General features: G+C 59.8%; 1 protein-coding gene across 2 annotated transcripts; it reads left to right on the top strand.

The window, feature by feature from the left end:
* The first annotated feature begins 1,033 nt into the window (after nucleotides 1–1,033).
* LOC308238899 (uncharacterized protein C1orf198) lies at nucleotides 1,034–22,332 on the top strand. 2 transcript variants are annotated; one of them, XM_080651337.1, is made up of 4 exons: nucleotides 1,034–1,379; nucleotides 10,733–10,783; nucleotides 17,244–17,744; nucleotides 19,544–22,332. In XM_080651337.1, exons 1-4 carry the CDS (start codon nucleotides 1,047–1,049, stop codon nucleotides 19,598–19,600), a joined length of 942 nt encoding a protein of 313 aa, XP_080507463.1. In that variant the 5' UTR covers nucleotides 1,034–1,046; the 3' UTR covers nucleotides 19,601–22,332. The 2 variants fall into 2 exon arrangements, with proteins under 2 accessions (XP_080507463.1, XP_080507464.1); XM_080651338.1 differs by having other exon boundaries at nucleotides 1,038–1,379; nucleotides 17,283–17,744; nucleotides 19,544–19,895.
* The last annotated feature ends 3,727 nt before the right edge of the window (nucleotides 22,333–26,059 follow it).

Raw genomic sequence — 26,059 nt, 5'->3', positions numbered from 1 at the left:
CATCAGAGAAAGCAGAGGCCTGGCGGCATCTCAGGGGCTCCTCCACCCACAGCGGCGAAACGCAGGGCAGGTGGCGGGCCCTGGGGGGGGGGGGCGGGGGGGGGAACTCTCTTTAGGAGCAGCGGGAACTGATTTTCTTCTTAACACCCGGGACACTAGTCCAGGTGGCCTCCTGGCTGCCCACTGCCCACCCCCTCCTGTGTCAGCTGCCCTCACCAGGACCATGGCCCAGCGGCCTGGCCTCAAAGCAAAGCAGAAGAACGGGGCCGGTGTGGTCAGTGGTTGAGCCTGGACCTGTGAACCAGGAGGTCACGGTTCCAAGGTCAGGGCACAGGCCCGGGTTTCAGGTCCCCGGTGTGGGGCGAGCAGGAGGCAGCCCATCCATCATTCTCTCTCATCATAGATGTTTCCATCTTTATCCTTCTCCCTTTCCTCTCTCAAATGAATTTTAAAAATATATATATATTTTAAAAAGCATCTTTAAAATCTAAAGCAGAAGATGCTCATCGGGGAAAGGGACGGGGAGGAAGAGGCGGCGGCGGGTCCCTGGGTGCCGGCTTCCTGGGCACATTACAGGGCGGAAAAGTTTCCTTTGTCAAACAGTGGCCACGTGGCGCCATGGCGGCTCCACCAGCCACGGGGCCCGGCCGCCGGGAACAGGGGACGCGCCGACCGCCCCCGGAGCTGGCCTGGGGGAGCCCCGAGAAGGGGGTGCAACCACGGGAACCCCCGAGGGCGGACCCGGACAACACGGGGACCTGTGGGGTGTCATCAGGGGACAAAAACGGAGGCGGAGGGCGGGGTTCCGGGGGTGCGGGCGGGAGCGGGAGGCGGGGTTCCCGGGGGTGGGGGTCGCGGAGGGTGGGATCCTAGGGGGGTGGGGGCGCGGAGGACAGACTCCGGGGGTGGGGGGACGTGGAGGGCGGGGCTCCTGGGGCGGAAGGGCGCCGATCTCGGGGGGAAGGGCGGGCGCGCGGGGCGGGGCGCGGGGCGCGGGGCGGGGGCTCGGGGCGGGGCGGGGCGCGGGGAGCGGCGGCCGGCGGGGCATGGCGTCCATGGCGGCGGCGATCGCGGCCTCGCGCTCGGTCGTCATGAGCGGGAACCGGCCCCTGGACGAGCGGGAGCGGAAGCGCTTCTCCTACTTCTCGTCGCTGAGCCCCATGGCGCGGAAGATCATGCAGGACAAGGAGAAGATCCGCGAGAAGTACGGGCCCGAGTGGGCGCGGCTGCCGCCCGCGCAGCAGGACGCGATCATCGACCGGTGCCTGGTGGGTCCGAGCGCCGCCGCGCCCCGCGCCCCCGGGGACCCCGAGGAGCCGGCGCGCTTCCCCGGCCTGCGCGGACCCACGGGCCAGAAGCTGGTGCGCTTCGGGGACGAGGTAGGCGCGGCCGGGCCGGGACCGGGACCGGGACCCTTGCCCCTCCCCGCGCCGAGGCTGCCCGTCCAGGGTTGGGGGGGGCACAGGGGGGCACCTGCCCGCGCGGAGCCGCCCCGGGTCGTGGCAGCGGGGGCTGGAGAGGAGAGGGCGCAGGAATGCGAGCGGCGGTCCGGGAGCCGAGGGCCGGCGGGGGGCTCCCCGGCAGTTTGGGGGGCTCCCCGGGAGCAGGAGGAGGTCTTTAAAGACCCTCCGTGTCCACCGCTGGGCCGCCCCGGATGCAGGACCTCCCGGGGCTGTTTCTCCAAGTGAACACAGCAGGGGTTTCAAGCCGGACAAGTGGGTTCTGATCCACTCGGCCCCTCGGCGGGACCGCGCCCCCCGCGGTGCAGACTCGCGAACGATGCCCACCCGCGGAGGGCGCCCCGCACGCTACAGAGTCGTGTTGGTGACGTGCGAGGGGCCCCTGAAATTGCTGAGCAAGATCAGGGGGAGGAAGAGGTGCCTTCCGAGATAAGGGGGGAGACCCCGCCCTGGGGTGTTTCCCGGGGGGGGGGTGCCCATGTCTGTAACAAGCTTTATTTTGGGGGTGAGCCTGGTGGCCTCTTGTTTCCACCGGAAACACGACGGGGTGCGTTTCGGGGAGCGCCGGCAGGACTTGGTCCATCTAAGGGGATGGCTGGGCCCCAGGGAGGCCCCTGGGAACTGAGGGAGACGCAGACTCTACGAGAGAAACTCGGGGGCGCCCCACACCAGGTCACAAGGGCCCGAGCGCCCCGCGCTGCTCAGAAGCGTGGGTTGTTTTTTTTTTCTTCTTGGAAATTTGCGGACCTGAAGCCTGCCTGCTGCCCTTAGGTGTCGCAGGGTGATTTATTTATTTATTTTTTTTGGGGGGGGGAGGCCTTTGAAACTCAACTTTTTGCCGGGAGAGGCTGTAAAAATGCGATCCGCACGGGCTGGTGGCGAAGGCTGGGGGTGGCAGGGAGGAGGAGGAGGAGGAGGAGGAGGAGGAGGAGGGGGAGGGGGAGGGGGAGGAGGCGCCTGGCTTGGGGATTTTTTCCAGGGAAGTTAGTCGTGGACGGTGGGAGGGACCCTAGCTAGGAAGGAGGTTTGCATCGGAGCTCCAGGCCTGGGCTGCGGGCACATTGGTTCACACAAAAGGTTTGTGGTGCTGAGCCCACGTCGATGCCAGGGACGTGGGAAGGACCGAAATAGGCAGCGGATATGGATTCATTCTGAAAGCATCCAAGAGTCTCTCTCACCATTGATGTTTCTGTCTCCCCCTCTCCCTTCCTCTCTGAAATCAACAAAAATGTATTTAAAAATAAATAAATAAATAAAAGTGCATTCCCTGGAGCTGGCAAAAGGTTGGCACCAGCATGGCTCAGTGGTCGACCTAGGAACCAGGAGGTCGTCCCGGGTTCAATTCCCGATCTGGCCAGGTGCGCCCCCCCCCCCCCCCCCCCCCCCCCGCCCTGGGTTGCGGGCTCGATCCCCAGTGGGGGACGCGCAGGAGGAGGCAGCCGATCCATGATTCTCTCTCATCATTGATGTTTCTGTCTCTCTGTCCCTCTCCCTTCCTCTCTGAAATCAATACAAATATATTTATAAAAAAAAAAAAAAAAAAAAGAAGAGTCTCCATTAGACATGAACTTCTGAACGCTTTGCCAGGAAAAAGAGGGTGGGGTAGGCCGGAGGGATGACAGTGTAGGTCGAAAATGTATTCCCAGAGCGGAGACCTTTTGAGAGCGAAAATATGCATCTGTCTCAAGATGTTCGCAGGGTCTGAGCTCAGAGCGGGGAGGTGAAAATGCCGGCAGCTCCTCTCTGGACAAGTCATAAGGAAATAAATACGAGAGGAAGTTAGCCTGTAAGTACTGTACCTACAAATGTTGGCCAGCGCCCGGCGGGCGTGGCTCAGGGGTTGAGCGTTGACCTATGAACCAGGAGGTCATGGTTTGATTCTCGGTCAAGGGCACATACCCAGGTTGTGGGCTTGATCCCCAGTGTGGGGCGTGCAGGAGGCAGCCGATCCATGATTCTCTCTCATCATTGATGTTTCTCTCTCTCTCTCTCTCTCTCTCTCTCTCTCTCTCTCCTTTCCTCTCTGAAATCAATAAAAAATATTTAAAAATAACAAAAAAACAAAACAAAAAAAAAAACAAACCAAATGTTGGAGAGTGACTGTCCGTTTCCCTTAGTTTGGGGTTTGGCTAAGAATACCCACGGGCCTGCTCACCAAACAAAGGCCCAGTGTCCCTGATCAGGAAGATGTGGCCAAGTTCACTTAGGACTGTCCTTCCTGAACCGGGTGCCAGGCGGAGCCCTTGGTGGATCTGTACATCAGTGTGATTTAGAAACAAACGGAACTGTTATGGCCGTACCTGCAGGCGCTTCCAGAGCAAACCAGCCCTGTTTGTCGGCCTTGAGCTCTGCCGGACGGGCCGAGAGCAGGCGGCCAAGGCCCTGCCCAGCTCAGCACGGACACAGACAGGCTCTGAGGAGAGGTCCACGGGACATTGTCCAGGGCGTCTTTCTGCCCGCAGTGGCTGTGGTTTTGTGGCACCATGGAATTGAAAATGCATTCCCCGGCCCGGCCGGCGTGGCTCAGGGGTGGAGCGGTGACCCATGAACCAGGAGGTCACGGTTCGATTCCCGGTCAGGGCACATGCCCGGGTGGCGGGCTCGATCCCCAGTGTGGGGTGTGAGGGAGGCAGCCGATCCGTGATTCTCTCCCATCATGGATGTTTCTGTCTCTCTCTCTCTCTCCCCCTCTCCCTTCTGCTCTGAAATCAATAAAAAAATATATTTAAAAATAAGTAAATAAATAAAAATGCATCCCCTAGAGCTGGCGAAAGGTTGGCATCAGAGTGGAGACGGTGGTCTCATGCCAGGAGGAGGGCCGTTCATGGTGGAGGACTGGTCCCCGGGCACGAAAGGTGATGGATAAGGACAAGGTGGCGGGTGACCCCTGCATAGGCTGCTGGATAGAGCAGGCCTCATGGTGGCCCCAGATTTGTCCAAAAGGGCCCTAAGTCAGATTGACCAGGGCACTTGGTCCCTTCCCGCTTGGTCTGTCTTCTGAGGTGGTCCCAGGGGCCCTGAAGCCACCACCGCTCGGAGAATGCTCCCAGGGCCCTCCGTTCCTTGCCAGCTCGATGCCCTGGCACCCACGGACAGACCTCTGACAGATGTGTGCTCCGGGGAACCCCAGCTCCTGCTCTAGCAGCACCAGGGCGGAGTTGGTGGTCTCTCGCCCAGGAGGAGGGATGGGCCTTGTTAGTAGGAGATGAAAGGGGACCCGTTATGCTGGGTCCCCAGGGCATCCCTAAGTCTGTAATAGAAAGAACCTGGCCTTTGTAGTCAGTCTGGGTTTGGATTCCCCATCTCCCAGCTTTAAAAAAAAAAAAAAAATATATATATATATATATGTGTGTGTGTGTGTGTGTGTGTGTGTGTGTGTGTGTTTTTATTGATTTCAGAGAGGGAGAGAGAGAGAGAGAAACATCCATGATGAGAGAGAATCATGGATTGGCTGCCTCCTGCACGCCCCACACTGGGGATCCAGCCCACAACCCGGGCATGTGCCCCGACCGGGAATCAAACCGTGACCTCCTGGTTCACAGGTCGACGCTCAACCACGGAGCCACACCGGCCGGGCACATCCAGCCCTTTTAAACTTCCTACTTGTCTTCCTGTTCGCTCCCCTGGATCTCTCTCTCCTCCACGTGCCCCTGCTCCCGCTGCCACCGGGGCCTCGCGCTGGGTTCCTGTGGGGTCCCTGCAGGCCTGGGCTGGGCATTCGTATTCCTGGTGGACGCTGCCCGGCAGTGCAGCCCAAACCGCCTTCCTGTTGTCAGAGGCGCCGTCTGTACTCCACGCGAGGAAACGCTCCGATCAGCAGAGTTAAATACATTGCAAGTCAAAGAGAAAACCATTGATTCCGTAAATACGTGGGCAGCTCTCAGTCCCGAAGAATAAGCAGTTGGTAAAAACAGGGCATTTTGTGGTGATTCTTCCTCACTCCTCCCTCCTCTTTTTTTAATAGACGTAATTATTTGTTTACTTTATTTTATATCTTTACTAGAGGCCTGGTGCACGGATTTGTGCACCGGTGGGGTCCCTCGGCCTGGCCTGTGGGGGGATCAGGTTGAAACCGGCTCTCTGACATCCCTGAGGGGTCCCGGATTGCGAGGGGGCGCAGGCCAGGATGAGGGACCCCACCAGTGCACGATCGGGGCTGGGGAGGGGCCACGGGAGGACTCCAGGATGTGTCCGGCCCGTCTCGCCCGGTCTGATGGGCTGGACCCCAGCAGCAAGCTAACCTACCGGTCAGAGCGTCTGCCCCCTGGTGGTCAGTGCACGTTGTAGTGACTGGCCGAACGAACGGTCGGACACTTAGCATATTTGGCTTTTGTTATATAGGATTGATTTCAGAGAGGATGGAAGAGGAAGAGAGAGAGAGAGAGAGAGAGAGAGAGAGAGAGAGAGAAACTTCCATAATGAGAGAGAATCATGGATCGGCTGCCTCCTGTACGCCCCACATTGGGGATGGAGCCCACAACCCGGGCATGTGCCCTGACCGGGAATCGAACCGGTGACCTCTTGATTCCTGGGTTGACACTCAACCACTGAGCCACACCGGCCGGGCCAGGCTAATCTGTAAGTGGATGATTTCGTGTGGCCCTTGGCAGGGAAAGGGTCCCCCACCCCTGACCTGGGGAGGCGGTTGGGTTTGTGAACCGAAGTCAGGTGGGGCCCGCGGGTTCCACCTGTGGACACAGCATCTTCCGGGATTCTGCTGGGCAGCCAGGCCTGGGAGCGGCTGGCCACGCCCCTCCTCACAGAGTCTTTTTTTTTGTTTTTGTTTTTTTAATATATTTTATTGATTTTTTACAGAGAGGAAGGGAGAGGGATAGAGAGTTAGAAACATCGATGAGAGAGAAACAGCGATCGGCTGCCTCCTGCACACCTCCTACTGGGGACGTGCCTGCAACCAAGGTACATGCCCTTGACCGAAATCGAACCCGGGACCCTTCAGTCCGCAGGCCGACGCTCTATCCACTGAGCCAAACCGGTTAGGGCTCCTCAGAGAGTCTTGAGTCTGGTGTCTGTGGATAGTTCCCGTGTGAGCCCGAGTCCAGATAGGAGCTGGGGAGGGGGGCCGCTCCCACTGGGTCCCCGTGACAGGGGCGCCCTAGAGCGGGCGGGCACAGAGAGGCCCAGAGTGTAGACACCACTTTCCCGGGGCTCCTAGGGGCCGCAGAGGCGATTCTTTGAATGTTCCTGGAGAGGGGCTGCCCGTGGCCCGGCTCTGTGCTCCTCACGTCCTTCCTCAGGCCGACCTGGGGGGACCTCAGGTGCTGTCCCTGCTCCACACGCGGAGAGGCAGCCATCAAGTCCACGGGCCCTGAACCTGGGCAGAGGCCTGAAAGGAGACCGCTCAGCGGTCGCTGAGCAAGGCCATCCCGGGGACGGGAACATTCATGCAGCTCCACCAGGTGCCCAGTGAGCGTCCGGTCCGCAGCGTCTCCCTTGCGGGTACATTTGGAATAGACGTGACTGTCACAGATACACCGTAGCCAGTCGGCCCTGGCCGGTTTGGCTCAGTGGATAGAGCATAAAGCCCTTGGACGGGAGGGTCCTGGGTTCGGTTCCGGTCAAGGGTACGTACCTGGATTGCAGGTTTGATCCCCAGTCCCGGTCGGGGGTGCGTGCCGGAGGCAACCAATCGATGTGTCTCTCTCACATGGATGTTTCTCTCTCTCTGTCTCTCCCCCTCCCTTCCACTCTCTCTAATAATCAATGGAAAACTATCCTCGGGTGAGGATTTACAAAACAACAACAACAAAAACTTTTTTTTTAAATCATAGCCAGTCAGCCCTGGCTGGTGTGGCTCAGTGGATAGAGCGTCAGCCTGCATACTGAAGGGTCCCGGGTTCGATTCTGATCAAGGGCACATGCCCGGGTTGCGGGCTCGATCCCCAGTAGGGGGGCGTGCAGGAGGCAGATCGATGATTCTCATCATGGATGTTTCTATCTCTCTTTTCCCTCTCCCTTCCTCTCTGCCATCAATAAAAACATATTTTAAAACAAATCATATCCAATTATAGAGTTGCTTGTAACCAAATAATCTCAAAAGCAAAATACCCAAACCCTTTAGAAATTGAATTGCAGAAATGACATTTCATGTGGGATGTGGAGTGTTGGCTGCAGGGAGGAGTGTTTGGGGGGTGGGAACAGTAGCTCCATCCAGGCCCTCCCCCTCCCCCGATGACGCCCTGAATCAGGGCCGTGGCGGGTGCTGTTCTGATGCAGCGTGCCCCCTTCCCCCACTGCCGCCCCGCGGCCGCCCCGTGCTCCCTGGGGCTGGAGCGCGCGGTCCGCGCTGACATCAGAGCTTCGGCTGCATTTTTCTGTGGCATGTTTATTTTTGTCAGGCACTTTATTATTTTTTATGAGCTCAGAATGGCAGAAATCTCAGGAATGTGCCCCTTGACTCAGTTTCTTGCGGGAGCAAACAGCAGGCTAGCGGCTTGACACCAAATTGGGGAGAAATCGCAGCGAGACGCTCTCCCCGTCTGACCCCCGCCGGCTGTGACCGGAGAGACGGCTGCCTCTCCGAGTTCCAGGCCGAGTCTTCGGTGCCGAGAGTCCCGAACTCATTCACCTTCTGGAACCGGACAACTAAGGGGTCCGGGCTGCCTGTCCTGACGTGAGCCGGTTCAGCAGAGGGACGCAAGCGGCATGATGGATGTTCAGAAGGGAGAGCGTATCCCACGAGGAGGGGAGTCCAGCCCCCGGGGTGCCCTGCCCTTGGCCAGGGGCCCCACGCCCTCCCCTGCCCCTGCGCACACTCCCCCTGTCCCCCGAGGTGGCCGCTGGGCTGTCCCCCCTCCGGACAGAAGGAGCACCCCGCCCGCTGAATCCCCTTCTCTTTCGGTCCCGGCCCAAATCGAGGTGAAAGGAGAGTTACAGTCCATCAGCCGCCTCTGTTTTCCCATCTGCCAACAAGGTCCCTCTTGTTCTGTGACTTCTGAGATCATAGCATTGTAGGACCTTCAGGTCATTTAGCTCAACTGCACTCCTCCCCCCTGCACCCACACCCACCCGCACCCCCACCCACACCCACCCGCACAGGGACAGAGCGCGGGAGCCCGCAGCTGCAGGCTCCTGGTCATAGAGGCTGCCTGACGCGCATTCCTCCCGGCGGCCCCGTTGCCATTTCAGGAGGGACGGAGTTTGCAAATGAAAATAACTTGGGTTTAACGGACGTTCCACACGGGAGGGCGGGGGCCCACGCTCCCTCTCATTTTTATTATTTTTATAAACTTTTTTGTAAATATATCTTTATTGATGTCAGAGAGGGAGGGAGAGAGAAAGAGAAACATCCACGATGAGAGAGAATCATGGATCGGCTGCCCCCTGCACGCCCCGCCCTGGGGATGGAGCCTGCAACCCGGGCGTGTGCTCTGACCAGGAATCGAACCCTGACCTCCTGGTTCCTAGGTCAACGCTCAACCCCCGGGCCACGCCGGCTGGGTGCTTGCTCTGGTTTTTAAAGTTTTGTCTGACAGCGGGGAGGGATAGCAGACAGGCCCACGAGAGAGGCTCAGGTTGGGGGCGGGGGGGGGAGCGAGGAGGCTCTGAAGCAGGCACATTTGCAGGAGGGGCGAGCCAGCCCCCCAACTCGGGCAGGGAGCGCCTCGGGGAGGGGAGAATACATCCTTTTCCTGGGGCGTTTTATGGGAGGACAGGCTCAACTCAAGATCTCACCCTGTTTTCAACCGGCATCACCCCCTACGCCCCCATGTTTGGTTCAGAAATAGGACCCCCAGCCCGGCCAGTGTGGCTCTACCGTTGACCTGTGAACCAGGAGGTCACGATTCGATTCCCAGTTCGATTCCCAGTCAGGGGCACGTGCCCGGGTTCCGGGCTCGATCCCCAGTGTGGGGCGTGCAGGAGGCAGCCGATCCGTCCGTGATTCTCTCTCATCATCGATGTTTCTCTCTCTCGTTCCCTCTCCATTCCTCTCTGACATCAGTAAAGAATCCATTCAAAAAGAAATCGGACCCCCAGGAGAAGCCGGGCACAGACGAGACATTGGCCGGCCCAGGAAACAGCTGGTGGGGTGGCGGGAAGGCCGCGTCCCTGTCGTGTGGGGGCCCCTGGGCATACACAGTGGGTCCGCGGCCCAGCTCCCAGCGCCTGTTCTGAAGGGCTCTCTCTAGAGTGTTCTGTGCGGGGAGGGCGGGCAGTGATGTCAGCGTCCGCGTTATAGTCGGGCACTTGCGTTAAATGGCCTTTTCTTCGCGGATTGTGCCGCTCGGGCCTTGCAGATCCCCGCGAGGCCGCGTGGGGAGGCTGGTGGCTCGGCGGCATCAGGCTGGCGGGCAGGTCACTGCTGGGCCTCTCTTGCCGTTACCCCCCCGGGACCCTCACCACAGCCCTGCGAGGGGAGAACGCGTCTCCGTTTGTAACCGGGCAACCCAGGGGTCCGGGGTGCGTGTCACAACTTTGGGCAGAGACAGGGTTGAGTCCTAGATGAGCGTGTATTCCAGTCCTGCCGGCAGCGTGGGAGAGCGGCAGGGCACCCACAAACATCTGCTCTGCCCCCCCCCCCCATAAGCCATCTGCTTATATTGGGTAGAAGAAACAGGATGACATGGGGAAGTAGGCCAAAGGGTACGCCAAATGGGCAGTTTACAGGTAATGGGGGCCGGGCATTTGCAAAGGCCTGTGGGTATGCAAAGGGCTGGGGGGGTCTTCAAAGGGCCGGCGGCTCTGGTCTCTGCAACAAGGTTGTCAGTCTTCCCATGATGACGGGCAGCTCCCGGATGGGGAGGAGGGGCCGCATTTCCAGGTGAGCTCCCAGGCCCCACAGGCAACTCCCAGCCAGGTGAGCACGGGCCTTCAATCGGAACACCACCATCGCGGCTAACAGAGCGTGATGACTGTGTCTTACCATCCTCGCCGGACCCCAATGGTCTATTTCTGCCCCATCAGTTTGGCCGATGAGGAAACTGAGGCTCAAAAGGCTAATCCTCATCCCACAGCCCCTTGGCTCGTTGTTATAGGGCTGAGCCCCGGGCCCTAATGCCCCCTTCCCTTTCTACCCAACGTCTGCCCTGCCCGCACCCCTCCATTCCCCCCGCGGCGGTCAGCACTGTCTGCCTGGCCCGGGAGCGGCGTGCCCGGCAGCCTCGGGAAGGGAGGGGACAGCCAGACGGCGGTCAGCACGTTCTGCCCAGGGCATCCCCACGCCGGGCCTGGGATGGTTCCTGAAGGTCGGTCCCCCCGCGGCCCGGGGGCGTTCGGGTTCGAGTTTCAGGTTTCTTCTTGAATTCTCGTTTCAGGACATAACTTGGCAGGACGAGCACTCGGCCCCTTTCTCCTGGGAGACGAGGGTGAGTTGGATTAAACCTGGATTTGCCTGGCCTCTCGAAGGACCTGCATCCTCACGTATTTTTCGTGCAGCCTTTGCCGGACGGACTCAGAAGGCAGCGGCCCCACACGGCGGGGCGGGGGGTGGGGGGTGGGGGGGGAGCCGAGGAAGGGGGAGGGCTGGTGAGGAGTTAGCACCCCTCTCTGGTTGCCTGGGGTGTGGCAGGCTCAGCCCTGAGGGCCTCCGTGGGGGTGCTCTGTAGGGCAGAGCTGCGAGTGGAGCTTTTCATTTTAATTATTTTTTATTTTTACTAGAGGCCCGGCGCACGAGATTCGTGCACTCAGGGGTCCCTCAGTCCGGCCCGCACCCTCTCGCAGTCCGGGAGCCCTCAGGGGATGTCTGACTGATAGTTTAGGCCAGCTCGCCTCCCCCTCCCCCCCCCGCCCCCCCCCCCCCCCCCCGAGAGCAGGCCTAAGCCGTCAGCCGGACATCCTTAGCGCTGCTGTGCAGGCGGGAGAGGCTGCTGTCACCGCGGCTGTGCTCACCAGCCACGGGAGCACACTGACCACCCGGGGCAGCTCCTGCATTGAGCGTCTGCCCCTGGTGGTCAGTGCGCGTCATAGCGACTGTTGGGTCCATTTGCATATTAGCCTTTTCTTATATAGGATTCTTTAAAATATATGTTTATGGATTTCAGAGAGGAAGGGAGAGGGAGAGAGAGAAACATCCATGAGGAGAGAGAATCATGGATTGGCTGCCTCCTGCACGCCCCACACCGGGGATCGAGCCTGCAACCCTGGGCATGTGGCCAGATCGGGAATCGAACCCGGGACCTCCTGGTTCCTAGGTCGGCCACTGAGCCGTGCTGGTGCCAACCTCGGCTGCCTCCTGCACGCCCCACACCGGGGACCGAGCCTGCACCCCTGGCATGTGCCCTGACCGGGAATTGAACCGTGACCTCCTGGTTCATAGGTCGACCCTCAACCCCAGAGTGATGCCGGCCGGGCACATGTGGTCTGTTTTTAACCTGGGTAAGGATTGGGGGTGGTGCCCAGGTAGCTGTGGACACGGGACTCGGCGAGGTGCCCGGAAGAGGCCTTGAGAACAGTTGGCGGGTGCGGGGCCCGTGGGCGTCCCCCTCGTGCTGGCCGTCACTGTCCGCAGACGCCAGCAGGTCCCTCGGGAGCCTGGTGACTTGAGAAGGCGCGATAAAATCAAGTTAGTATGTCACCCGTTGTCACCGTGTCCCTGCAGCCAGGCGCGTCTTTGTGGGTCAGCAGCGTTCTGCGTCCAGGCCTGTCCCCTCTCGGCGCGGAGCAGCTGGTTTCCCAGCCCCGGGGCTCACGCTGCGTCCTCACCCTCGGGCTGACCTGGGGGTCGGACGTGGGTGCTTTCGGGCTGAGCCTGTGGAGGGCATTCCAGAGAGCGGAGGCCCCTCCTCCCTCCCAGGCTTGTCCCCACCTGTGTCCTGATGAATGAGTCAAGGTCCACTTCCAGGAAGTCCCCCACTCCCCGTCCTGGCCTTAGGCTCGGAGCCACCTGCCCCCGGCCATCCGGACTTGGCCACTCTGTGCCTTCGGACTTACAGGCTGGTCAGCCCCTTTGGAGCCCGGCCCGTGTGGCTCAGCGGTTGAGCGTCGACCTAGGAACCAGGAGGTCAGGGTTCGATTCCCGGTCAGGGCACATGCCCGGGTTGTGGGCTCCATCCCCAGGGTGGGGCGTGCAGGAGGCAGCTGATCCATGATTCTCTCTCATCACTGCTGCCTCTCTCCCTCTCCCTCGCCCTTCCTTTCTGACATCCACACAAATCCGTTAAAAGCACACACAGTAGAAACAGCCCCGTGAGGGAGAGCTGCGTGTGGTGGCGGAACCCCCAGGAGCAGCACTGGCCGCACAGCTGTCCCTGCAGCCGCCCCGTCACATGCGTGTGGACTTGCTGGGACCTGCACGCTCACACCCTCCCCGACTCCTCAGCTCAGCCGCTGCGTGCGTGCGTGCGGGTTGCCCACGGGCCCCCGGCTCTGACGCTCGGCCGCTGATTGTTGGATACCTGAGGCCGGGTGAGCTGACCCCGGCCACGCGGTCGCTGTTGCTGTCGCTGTGCGGGCGGAGCTGAGGGCCCAGCGGTGCCTCGGTGGGCTCCTTCCCTTAGGCCGGCCACGGGGTCCCCCTGCAGAGTGAGAGCGGGTGCTGTGTGGGGACTGGGGTCGCTGCCCAGGGGTAGGGTTCAGAGGTCGCTGCCCAGGGAAGCACAGCTCTCAGCAGGAGAGCCCTTGATGGGGGCACTGACTGCTCTCTGTGTAGCACCAGCCTCCTGGGACCCCTCTGTCTTCCAGCCCATCCTCCCCGCCTGGCCCCTCCTCCCTCCCAGCTGACCCCCATCCTCCCCGCCTGGCCCCTCCTCCCTCCCAGCTGACCCCATGCTCCCCGCCTGGCCCCTCCTCCCTCCCAGCTGACACCCATCCTCCCCGCCTGGCCCTCCTCCCTCCCAGCTGACCCCCATCCTCCCCGCCTGGCCCCTCCTCCCTCCCAGCTGACCCCCATCCTCCCCGCCTGGCCCTCCTCCCTCCCAGCTGACCCCCATCCTCCCTGCCTGGTCCCTCCTCTCTCCCAGCTGATCCCCATCCTCCCTGCCTGGTCCCTCCTCCCTCCCAGCTGACCCCCATCCTCCCTGCCTGGTCCCTCCTCTCTCCCAGCTGATCCCCATCCTCCCTGCCTGGCCCTCCTCTCTCCCAGCTGACCCCCATCCTCCCAGCTGACCCCATCCTCCCTCCATGGTTCCTCCTCTCTCCCAGGCTGACCCAGGTGCCTCTGTTGTTCTGACTTCTCCATCAGAGAGGGAGGCTCGGAGGGGGGCTCAGAGGGAGGCTGCGGGGGCTCAACTGGGGTGGGGGGTGGTCGGGCCGGCGTCTTCCCCCTCCTGTCGGCCTGGCAGGCGAGCGGGGGTGGGGAGGGAGCCCCGGGACCCCACGGTGGATGCCTCTTTCAGGCTCCTGATAGTTCAAGAGGAAAAAACCCAGCACTTGGAATGCTCCCGAGAGGGGGCCGGAGCCCAGAGGATGCTTGGCATTCCCGGCCTCTGGGCCGGTCCCTCTGGGCTGGTCGCTCTGGGCTGGTCCCTCTGGGCTGGTCGCTTTGGGCTGGTCGCTCTGGGCTGGTCCCTCTGGTCCAGCCTGGCACTGCAGCTGGCTCTGGGGACCCCGCCCCCACCCCACCCCACCCCCTCTGTACTATCCATCCCCACGATGCCTGGACTTTTTCTTTATTTAAAAAAATATGTATTTTTAAAATTGATTTCAGAGAGGGAGGGAGAGGGAGAGAGAGAGAGAAACATCCATGATGAGAGAGAATCACGGACCGGCTGCCTCCTGCAGGCCCCCCTCTGGGGATGGAGCCCACAACCCGGGCCTGTGCCCAGACCGGGAATCGCACCCTGACCTCCTGGTTCACAGGTCGATGCTCAACCGCTGAGCCACGCCGGCCGGGCCCTATTTCCCCTCTTCTCCGTCCTCTTCCCTCTTTGGAGGGACCGAGGAGAGCGGGGATGGTCAGTGGTTCGTGGATTTATTAGGATTTGCTCCAGAAAGCTCGTCTCTCCCTGCCGGCGGCGTCGCCGCTGTTCGGCGTCCAGCTCTGCCGAGGCCGCCAAGCCAAACAGTTGGCCTTGGCCGCCCGCGCTCCCGGCCCTGAGGTTGTGCACATTCCTCTGCAGTGAGTGGGACGCAAAAATAGACACTGGGTCCGATGTGGTCTTTCTGTTTTTAGAACGGACGTGGCCAGCGGAGCCCCGGTTCCCCCTGGGGTCACTGACACCCTGTCCTGGCTGGACCGACTCCCCCCACCCCTGCCCAACCCCCCCACACCCTCCCCAGCCGGCTCTTGGGTGGGGCTGTCGCATCGCCGGACGGGAGAGAGTTTCCTATTCACTCCTCATCTCTCCTCTCAAACACCCAAGGCCAGCCCTGGCCGGGGTGGCTCAGCGGTTAGAGCGCTGGCCTGCGGACTGAAGGGTCCCGGGTTCAAGCCCAGTCAGGGCACGTGCCCGGGTTGCAGGCTCCATCCCCAGTGTGGGGCGTGCAGGAGGCAGCCGATCCACGATTCTCTCTCTTCGTTGATGTGTCTCTCCCTCTCCCTTCCTCTCTGAAATGAATTAAAAATTAAAACAAGATGGAGGGCCACCTGGACCTCCTACCCACCTGCCCGCCCGTCCGCAGCCGCTGCGTCCCGCCCATCAGTCTTCCTGGGCGGTGGGCGTCCGGACGGGCATCACCTCCTCTCCCAAGGGTGCTCCCTCCACACCTGGAAAACGGGCTCTCTTTCCAGAAATAAGAAAATTGCCCCTGGAACTTGATGGTCTCCCGGCCGCTCATCACGGGGTGCCAGAGGCTGTCCCCCACCAGGGCTGCCCCTCTCCCGCTCGCTGGTCTGTCCCCGGGTCAGATGGGCCCCGCCTGTCAGAACCTGCCGGGTGGCAGGCGTGACCTTCAGAGGCAGGTCGAAGGGGAGGAGGTCACAGCCCCTGGCAGGCCCAGACCCGCTCAGTCAGGGAATGCTGGAGTCCTGAGACCGAGGGAGATGAGATCTAACAGGAGAAAAGACCCACCTCCTCCTCTCCCTTCCTCCTGCGCCTTCCCAGCGGGGTGCGCTTTAAACACTAAAAACAAACCCCTTGATCTGGGGCGGGGGGGGGGGGGGGGGGCCTCTGGGAGGAGAGCCAGCACCCGCACAGTTGGTCAAGGAGGACTGTTTTACAAATATATATATTTTTTATTTCAGAGAGGAAGGGAGAGAGAGAGAGAGAGAGAGAAACATCAATGATGAGAGAGAATCATGGACCGGCTGCCTCCTGCACGCCCCCCACTGCGGATCGAGCCCGCAACCCGGGCATGTGCCCCTGACCGGAATCGAACTGTGACCTCCTGGTTCATAGGTCAACGCTCAACCACTGAGCCTCGCCGGCCGGGCCAGGGGGAGCTGTTTTTTAAAGAAGAACGTAGTCCTGTCTTATTTGACTACCTGGGGGAGAGGGCTCCGGGTCAGATACACCTGGACGTTTTCCTCCCGTAAGCTCTTGTTCTCCTCCATCTTCATCCCAGAGTGCCCAAACCTGGTCAGCCCGCACAGCCCTCGCTCCTCGCCCGGGGACGCCCTCCCCCTCCCGGGAGGAGCGGGGACTGGTCTCCGTGTGCCCCGAGCAGGTCCGTCCCTGCTGGAGAAGGTCACACCCAGCCTAGTGCTGCCTGCATGCCCTTTCCACTCGCCCCAAGCAGCCTGGGCCCCTCCCGTAGCCTCCGGCGGGCCCAGCGTCCCCTCCCCTCCCCCCTGCCCTCCACGTAGGCAAACAGCCTGGCTTTCCAGACGCTTCTCCGCAGGGATCCCCACGGGAGAAATTGCTGCTACAAAAAAAGCCGGGGGCTTGGCGAAGGCCTCACACTGCAATTTCCACATCAAAGTCGGCTCTGTTCTCGGAGTCTTATTTTTTTTTTTTGTAGTTTTTTTGTCTTTTAGCAATTTGCTTATTTAAAGAAACCATCATCTCTGTATCCTGTCGTGGAACTTGGAAAGACGCTGGGTGCAGATGGTTTACTCAGAAACGGGCTTTTAAAAATCCAATGAGATCCCGGACGCACTTCATCTAGAAATCGGGCTGCGGACCATAGAAATCGGGCTGCGGACCATAGAAATCGGGCTGCGGACGAGGCTGTGTGCTGTCCACGCGGACGCCACTCCTGGTGGCCCCTGGCTTTTTGTGGTGGATGTTCTTAATCCTCACCTGAGGATATATATTTTTTTCCCATTGGTTTTTAGAGAGCGTGGGAGGGAGGGGAAGAGAGAGAAACATCGAGGGGAGAGAGACACATGGATTGGTTGCCTTCCGCCCACGGCCCAGGCTGGGGGGTCTGGGTTCGAGCCTGCAACTGAGTAGGTGTCCTTGACCGGAATCGAACCCAGGACCCTTCCGTCCGTCCGTGGGCAGCCGCTGCTCTGTCCACTGAGCCACACCGGCCAGGGCTCTGTGCTTGGGATTTGAACTTGAGTTCTCTGTGGCCTTGTCACCACCCTGGATCTCATCACAGGACTTGAGCTTCTCTGCTACCCATATCGGGAGCCCGTATAAGGGAAATTGAGGCCCGGCCGGCGTGGCTCAGTGGTTGAGCGTCGACCTATGAACCAGGAGGTCAGGGTTCAATTCGCGGTCAGGGCACATGCCCAGATGGCGGGCTCAATCCTCAGTGTGGGGCGTGCAGGAGGCAGCCAATCCGTGATTCTCTCATCACGGATGTTTCTGTCTCTCTCTCCCTCTCCCTTCCTCTCTGAAATCAATACAGATATATTTTAAAAAGATAGAGAGAGAGAAAGTTCTAGAAAACGGACAACAAAGCTTGGTTCTCGCTGCTGGGCTGGGGGCTGTGTGGGCTGCGCTCCTGTCCCCGGGGTTCTAAGGGTCCTCTCTGTTCTCTCCCCGCCGTGCCCCTCGGCAGAGCCAGATGGAGTTCAGCGTCTCCTCCTTATCCATCCAGGAGCCCGGCGGCGGCCCCGCCAGCGAGCCCCGCCCGCAGGCCCTCCGGCCGGCCCAGGGCGGCAAGTCCTCCAGCCTGGACACCCTGGGCCCCGCCCGGAAGGACGAGGAGGCCACCTTCTGGAAGATCAACGCCGAGCGGTCCCGCGGGGAGGGCCCGGAGGCCGAGTTCCCCTCGCTGACCCCCAGCCAGATCAAGTCCATGGAGAAGGGCGAAAAGGTCCTGCCCGCCAGCCTCAGGCCGGACCCCGCCCCGAGGGACAGGGAGGCCAAGGCGGAGCGGCCGGCCCTTCCCGGCGCCGGCGTCCAGCCCCAGGGACCCCCGCCCGTCCAGGCGTGCACCGGGGTGTCGGAGGAAGGCGCCCCCTCGGAGCCCCTGGGCAAGCCGCTCTCCCTCGAGGCCGGCCCGATCGATGGGGAGATGACGGCGGATGAGCTGTTCTCCGAACCCAGCGCTGCGCAGGTGGGTGGTCCCGCTGCGGGCGGGTGGTCCTTCCCCTGGGAGGGACGTGGGCGTTGCCCCTCCGGCTGCTGTGACTCGTGAGCACATACCTGTTCGAGGTCCTGCTTTCGTGTGTTTTTGGCTTTTGTTAATCCTCACCCGAGGATAGGATGTTTTTCCGGAGAGAGTGGAGGGAGAGAGGCATCGATGTGAGAGAGACACATCAATTGGTTGCCTCCCCGCAGGAGCTACCACCAGGGCCGGGGATGGAGCCGCCATCCAAGCACGTGCCCTTGACAGGAATCGAACCCAGGACCCTTCAGTCCGAGGGCCGACGCTCTGTCCACTGAGCCAAACCGGCCAGGGCTCCAGTTCCTCGGGGTAGATCCCAGAAGAGGCATCGCCCGAGTAGGTGGTGGCGCTCCGCAGCGGCCGCACTCGTCACATTCCCGCGAGCAAGAGTCTGGTTTCCCCACATCCTCGCCAATGCTTGTTATTTAAAATATATATTTTTTTATTGATTTCAGAGCGAAGGGAGAGGGAGAGAGAGAGAGAGAGAAACATCCATGATGAGAGGGAAATCACGGATCGGCTGCCTCCTGCACGCCCCACACTGGGGATGGAGCCCGCAACCCGTGCACGTGCCCTGACCGGGAATCGAACCCTGAACTCCTGGTTCCTAGGTCGATGCTCAACCACTGAGCCACGCCGGCCGGCCTCCCCATACTTTTTATTCTCTCAGCTTTGCAAGGTGTGTGTGTATGTGTGTGCGTGCGTGTGTGTGTGTGTGTGTGTGTGTGTGTGTGTGTTACATCAGAAAGACTGTTTGTAACGTGGTCTCTTATTCCGTGATGACTGCATGTACCCGTGCCTGTCTTTCAGAAAGAGGAAGGTCTGCTTTCCTCCTTTGCTGTGTAGGTTCGTCACAGGGGTGGGCAAACTTTTTGACTCGAGGGCCACAGTGGGTTCTTAAACTGGACCGGAGGGCCGGAACCAAAGCATGGATGGAGTGTTTGTGTGAACTCATATAAATTCAAAGTCAAGGAGCGGAGGGGAGAGCAAGAGAACCGGATAGAACAGCCGGATCCGGCCCGCGGGCCGTCGTTTGCCCACGGCTTGCTCTAGCAGCTGCTCAGAGACATGTCTGGGGACGGAGAGGAGAGTGGATCCGGGCCGAGTGTAGCTAGCATTGAACTTGATTTTTTTTATTTTTTTAAAATATATTTTATTGATTTTTTACAGAGAGGAAGGGAGAGGGATAGAGAGTTAGAAACATCGATGAGAGAGAAACATCGATCAGCTGCCTCCTGCACACCTCCCACTGGGGATGTGCCCGCAACCAAGGTACATGCCCTTGACCGGAATCGAACCCGGGACCTTTCAGTCCACAGGCCGACGCTCTATCCACTGAGCCAAACCGGTTTTGGCTGAATTTGATTTTTTTAAAAAAATTTTTGTTGTTGATAGTATTACAGATATCTCCCCTCCCCCCCCATTTCCCCCTCTCCCAGCCCCTACCCATCCCCCCGGTCTTCACTGCCCTATTGCCCACGTCCATGGGCTGTGCCTGTAAGTATGTCCGTTCTTGGGTTTATCTCTTCTCGTCCCCCCCCACACCCCACATCGAGGCGTGTCGGTCGCATTGAATCCGATTTTAAAGCTTTCCGGTTCCAAGCGCCGAGGCAAATTGGGGTCAGGGAGCCGCACCCACGGAAGCAGGCTCTCTCATTTGGGTCATTTTAAATGAGATGCTGTTTTTAGGTTACGCGGCTCTAAAAAAAGTCCTCCTGCTTACGCGGGCGTTTCTGTGTCTCCCGCAGGTCAGCGCCAGCAGTGTCATCCTGAAGACGGGGTTCGATTTTCTGGACAACTGGTAAACCGTGTCGGACACACGCACACAAACCCCACAAAAAAAAAAAAAACCACCAAGAACCCCCGATGTTTCCCGCCGTGGTGCGGCCGGCGGGGCCGGTGGAACGGGCAGCCTTTCCCTGGGGCGTTTCCCAGTCTCTGAACGCAGTTTTTATTTTGTTTTGTTTGTTTTTTAATCTTTTGGAAGCTGGTAAAGAATCGCCGTGTCCAGATTTCCAGATCTCCCCCCTTTTTGCTAAGACCCGATGTCTTTGCTGTTTTCCACGACTTGGCAGCCGAAGTTTCGCACTTGGAATTTTTAAAGACTCTTTGGCATTCCTGTTGCGCATCTTGTAACGCCAGCTTCTGTTCCAGCCGCGGGGGTTTCCCGGCCTCTGAGAAAGGGCTCTCTGTCCACCAGGCACAGAAGTGACAAAAGCAGGCTCCATCCATCTCCTTCTCCTTCATCCCCCCCCGCCCCCCGCCTTTCCCCTCCTTGTGGGTCTCCTTGGATGGATGACCTTGGATGACCTTGGATGGGTGGGCATTGGTGATGTCCTCAGCAAGGTGGCATCAGCATGCCGGCTGTGATGGTGGACAGATTTGTTCCCCATGTGCCCCCCCACCCCCGCTCCCAGCCGCCCAGGGCTCCCCTAGCCGACCCCACCCTTCGCGACCCCTGGTACGTGGGCATCCTTGCGCCGGTCGGAGTGGCGTGGCTAAAGGTTCTGTATTAACTTCTCATTATGTCCTATCTACATCTGGCGGTTGTAGGGCTACCCCTCTGCTTGCGTTTGCACCGTTTTCCTCCTGGACGTTCTTCGCTGCTTCTGTGGCCCGTGGGTGTCCATCCCCGCCCCACCCCCCTCCTCCCCGCCAGGACGCAGCTCTTCTGATTGGTTGTGAGACCTTCCAGCCCTACCCTGGCTGGGGCGCCTTCACCCCGGGGCAGGTCCCGCTGGGGCACCACCGACCCTCCTGAGCCCCAGGAGCTCAAGAGCGCAGTGTCTGCGGGGACCTGGAGACCTCTGTCGTCATAGCAATGGCGGCGTCTCCCGGTGGGAGAGGGACCTCGCTGCCCCCTGCTGCTCCAGTGGGTGTGGCTCCCAGGCCCGCCCCCCACCCCCCTACTTGCTGCCTGAACCCCGGGACGCGCCCCAGCGTGATGGACACGCACCTCTCACTGTGTTGTGCTCACCGACGCCTTAACCCCGGCCAGCCCTGCCAGCCAGCACCTGGCCTCAGCGTCCAAGCCTGTGTTTTTGGGTTTTTTTGTGTGTGTGTTTTTTTAAAAAAACACACCTCTTTGTCTCCCAGGACAGATCTGAACCGACTTCCAGAATATTTTCTCTGGCTCCGAGGGGAGGCACGCGGCCACGCTTTTTTGTTGTTTTTTCCAGGAAAGTCTCTGCCAAAGCCGCGGCTCAGCCAACGTTGGGCTTGGTTCCCGCCAACTGCTTCGTGTCCCTAAACCTCATCTGGCCCCTCGGGTCCTGGATTCGACCTTCCTCCTTTTGCTGACTGTGTCATTTTTCTAAAGAGTATATTTGTATTGATTTCAGAGAGAGGAAGGGAGAGGGAGAGAGGGATAGAAACGTCAGCGATGAGAGACTCACGCATCGGCTGCCTCCTGCGCGCCCCACACTGGGGATGGAGCCCGCAACCCGGGCCTGTGCCCTGACCGGGAATCGGACCCTGGCCTCCCGGTTCACAGGTCGATGCTCAACCGCTGAGCCACACGGGCCGGCCAGGCTGCTGACTATCTTTATTGTGGCAAATACAGGTTCTTCCTGTGCCGTTTAAATGTAGTTGAACTAGACAAGGGCAGAGACGTTTCCAGCAAGGTATGAGGGCACGGAGCCTGAAGTCCCCCTGGGAGCAGTGCAGCTGTGGGGGGGTGTCCCGAGCCCCCCTTCCCTCCAGCCCCGACGGGGGCAGCGAGCACTCTCAGACCCCAGCCCTGAAAGCGGGGTCCCTTAAGAACCCGGAGACGTGCAGGCGTGAGTTTGCGTTCCTCCGTGTTAGCAGGATAGAAAGATCCGTGGCCTGGGACCATCCCCACGAGGTGATGTCTGTCTGTCTATCCCGGGAGACGATGCAAATCTCTCTCCTACTTTCTCACGGAGCCCCTTCACGGTCTCCTGGGAAACCCCAGAGGGGTCCCGAGTCCTGTTGCTTTGCTCCACTTGGGGAAGGAAAGGAACCGGAGAGGAAGAAGCAGTGGCCTGGAGGACGCCAGCCCGGCCCGAGGTCTGTACCCCGCCTGATCTTGGGGTCCTCCTCGGATCCGCAGCAGCCTGTGTCCTCCTGGGAATCCATGCCCCGTGCCTCTAAATCAGGGGAAATGAAGCTCTTATGCTTGCCACCTTTTTTCCCCCCCTGGGTATCAGGACGGAGCTTCTAAAACCAGGAGTTTCTGTTTATTATTTTTTTTTAAAAAAATACACCCTTTTCAGCGGAAGCCTGTATATGTTGGGGTCCACGGCCCCCGCGCCCCGGATTCAGCTCAAGGATCCAGCGTCTTGCTCTGGGTGATGGTCTGGCAGACTCTCCTGAGAAGCCAGCCCCGGGCCTGAGTCCTTTCCCCCGCCCTCCGCGTCCCGGCGCCGCCCACGTGGGGGCTCTGGGGGTGGCGGCCTCCTTTTCTTCGAGCCTCTCCTTCTTTGATACAGTTTTCCAAGATGAACGTTCTTACTGACTCCTTGTAACCGGTTGTATTTTCTATGAATAGCCTTTAATAAAGCCGTTTCAGATAGTCCAGAGCCGTCTGTTGGGGCCTCTGCGGGGGGCCAGGAGGCCTGTGAGGTCGAGTGTGCTGAGCACAAGACCAGCCTGTCCAGGGGTCTGTGTATCCAAACGAAAGCATGGGACGATGCTCAAACCGCTGAGCCGCGCCGGCCGGGCCTTCGCAGGCGGATGGAGGGCTTGTCAAAATCCAGCCCTGAGCAATGGGACTCGTGGGGGTACGTGGGGGTTGTTCCTTGTGGGGGGGGGGGGGTCCCAGGTGATAGGTGGACCCCGGGGGGCTGTGGCTCTGAGGGAGCTGGGATTATGGGGGGGGGGGGGTGTCTGCTGAGTCGCACTTGTACTTCTTCCCTGCACGTGGGAGCAAGCACACTCTGCAACATGCCCTGTTCTCCCGATAATTGGACACAGATGTTCCTCGTCTGCAGGCTCCCGGCACCTCCCCGGGCAGACGGCTGCCTCCCCCCCCCACCTCCACCCTCCTGGGATCTGGGTCTGAGCTGGGAGGGTGTGTGCACCCCATGTTGGGGGGGGGACCCCAGGGCCCCTTGTTCTCGGAGGAAGAAGGTGCCACCTGTGGTATTTCCCAGCCCCCTAAGTCCCTCTAGCTTTTATTTTATTTTATTATTTTTCATCCTCGCCCGAGGATATTTTTCCCCATTGATTTTGAGAGAGAGGGAAAGACAGAAAGAAATACCGATGTGAGAGAAACACATCGATCGGTTGCCTCCTGCACGCCCCACCCTGGGGATGGAGCCCACAACCCGGGCATGTGCCCTGACCGGGAATCGAACCGTGGACCTCCTGGTTCCTAGGTCGACGCTCAACCGCGGAGCCACGCCGGCCGGGCTAGTGACCATCCCTTTTAGAACTTAACGGTCAACTGGGAGGGACAAGAGGCGATGCCAGCCTCACCGCATGAGCCAAGTTCTGCTGAGTTTAGACGACAAAGGCGCCGAGCAGGTTGAGACGCCAAAAGGAAGGAGGAGGCGTATTTCCGAGAGGCCAGGTCCTGCCGAGACCTACACGGGATCCTTGGGGATGGTCCCTTTCTCCTCCGGACCTGGAGCCTGGAGCCGTCCGGGAATAGGAGGCCTGATGGGCTACCCCCCACAGCCTCTCCCTCCGCCCAACCAGCCAGGACCCAGCCACACTGGACACCTTCTAGAGCAGGAATCCTGGAGCAGAGAGCAAGGCAGCCACAGCTGGCAGGAGGGGCATCCCGCCCGGGACACAGGGCTCCAGGCTCTAACTCCAAGGCCATGTCCGCCAGGTGATCACGCACTTGCTCCTTGTGGTTCAGTTAGCCTAAAGCAGTGGTCGGCAAACCGCGGCTCGCGAGCCACAGGCGGCTCTTTGGCCCCTGGAGTGTGGCTCTTCCACAAAATACCACGGCCCGGGCGAGTCTATGTTGAAGAAGTGGCGTTAGAAGAAGTTTAAGTTTTAAAAATGTGGCTCTCCAAAGCAATGTCCATCGTTGTCCTGTGGATATTTGGCTCTGCTGACTCATGAGTTTGCCGACCACTGGGCTAAAGGAAGAGTAATTTTTCCTCCTGGCGGAGCTCTGCTGATAGTGGCAGACAAACTATGATGATGGGAGAACATCACTGATAGGCCGCCTTCCACCCGGAGGGGAGGGGCCATTCAGGTCCAAGGGGAGTCTCTCTCCCCCTCCCCCTTCTCTCCGCCAGCCCCGGCCCGGCCCCTTTCAGGAGGGCACCCTGGCGCTGGGAAAGCGCCCCCGGTGGGCATCGGGAGCAAGCACCACCTGCTGCCAATTCACAGCTGCGGAGCCGCGAGGCCTTCACCCTGGCACTTGGCAGGCGGCCCTGGCTCTCGGGATAATGGTGCTTTGTTACCACCGACGAGCCAGCGTGTGAACTGAGCTGGCACCGGTGACCCGGCAGGCCTGCCAGCCAGGCCACGTGCTCTGGTGCCCTGGAGCTCGGCACCAAACCCAGGTCCTTAGACCAAACCCCCGGCACCTTCCCAGGAGGGCCCCCGGGCATCTGTTCAGTCCCAGGTCCAGGTGGGCATTGAAGGTAAATCAACCAAATGCAGTGGTCCCACTGACTGTCCACATGGCCCGGCTGGCGTGGCTCAGGGGTTGAGTGTCGACCTTTGAACCAGGAGGTCAGGGTTCGATTCCCGGTCAGGGCACACGCCCGGGTTGCGGGCTCCATCCCCAGTAGGGGGTGTGTAGGAGGTAGCCGGTCCATAACTCACTCTCATCATTGATGTTTCTATCTCTCCCTCTCCCTCTCTGAAATCAATTAAAAAATATATATATACACACACACACACACACATATTTTAAAGTCCACGTGGCTATTCAATGTTTGACTATCACCCCTGCCATCAGGGAGGGAGTGTAAGCTGTCTCGATATAGACATATTTCCCCCCAACCCAGCCGATGTCTCTATTAGTAAAAAATGGAACATTAATAGACAGACGAGCCGACTTAGACCAGCTGCAGCTCAGCTCAACTTGCGTTTTGTTGAATGGATGGCCGGCGCCCTCCGTAAGCTCTGGTCCCATTAAAGAGGAGTGCGGACAGCCGTTAACCTTGAGCCCCAGGAGCACACACACACACACACACACACACACACACACACGGATCACCATTTTGATGAACTGAACAAAAACTAGTCGCCAAGGTAGACACAGACTAATTTCGTGTTATTTGCCTCCTTATTTTCTCTCTATCTCTACCTCTGTGTCTCGTCTCACAGCTGATGTCCTTTTTCTCAGTTCACCCTCACCCAGGGATATTTTTTCCCATTGGTTTTTAGAGAGAGTGGCAAGAAGGATGGGAGGGAGGGGGAGAGAAACATTGATGTGAGAGAGACATAGCCATCCGTTTCCTCCTGCAACGGAGGAACGTGCCCTTGACAGGACTCGAACCCGGGACCCTTCGGCCGATGCTCTGTCCACGGAGCCACACCGGCGAGGGCGGCCACAAGTCTGCTGATAAGACAATGAGACCCAGCGTTTGCTGAGCCTGTATCTTACCATTGATTTCTCCTCATTCCCAGTTGGGTGGGATTTCCTGTTCGGGGTCAGGGGAGACAGAGCCAGGCTCCCCCCCCCGCCCCACCGAGGTGCAGAGGAAGGACATCCAGTCCGACCTGGGTCTGGACCCCCCGGGGAGAAGAGCTTTGGACACAAGGACGGTCCGGACTGGACAAGACCATCTTAGTCGCCAGCTCTTGGAGGAGGCGGTCGGGCGTCTCCCGTCGCTCCAGTCTCACCAGTAACCCTCAGAACCCCCCTGCTGTCGGCCCCAGTAAGGAAACACCCCGATGATGGAGACAGCGCTTCCTTATGTCCTCACACCTCCCCCTTCTCATCCCAGGCCACACCCACACGTATCAAACCATTGTTCTCTACAGGATATTTATCTTTTCTATATTTTGATTGATTTCAGAGAGGAAGGGAGAGAGAGAAACATCCATGATGAGAGAGAATCATGGTTCGGTGGCCTCCTGCACACGCCCCACACTGGGGATCGAGTCCGCAACCCAGGCATGTGCCCTTGACCGGGAATCGCACCGTGACCTCCTGGTTCCTAGGTTGATGCTCAACCACTGAGCCACACCGGCCGGGCTCTACGGGATATTTGATTACAGTGATTGAAGCTACATTAACGCCAGCCTTCTGCACACTGGGACGCTGAGAGATTAGTCACGGGGAGGTGGGGGAAGGAGAGGAAGGAATGGGTGGGGAGGCCTGGACCCAG

This window comes from Plecotus auritus (assembly GCF_963455305.1).
Source record: "Plecotus auritus genome assembly, chromosome: 14".
NCBI classification, from domain to species: domain Eukaryota; kingdom Metazoa; phylum Chordata; class Mammalia; order Chiroptera; family Vespertilionidae; genus Plecotus; species Plecotus auritus.
This window is presented reverse-complemented; position numbering and strand designations above follow the sequence as displayed.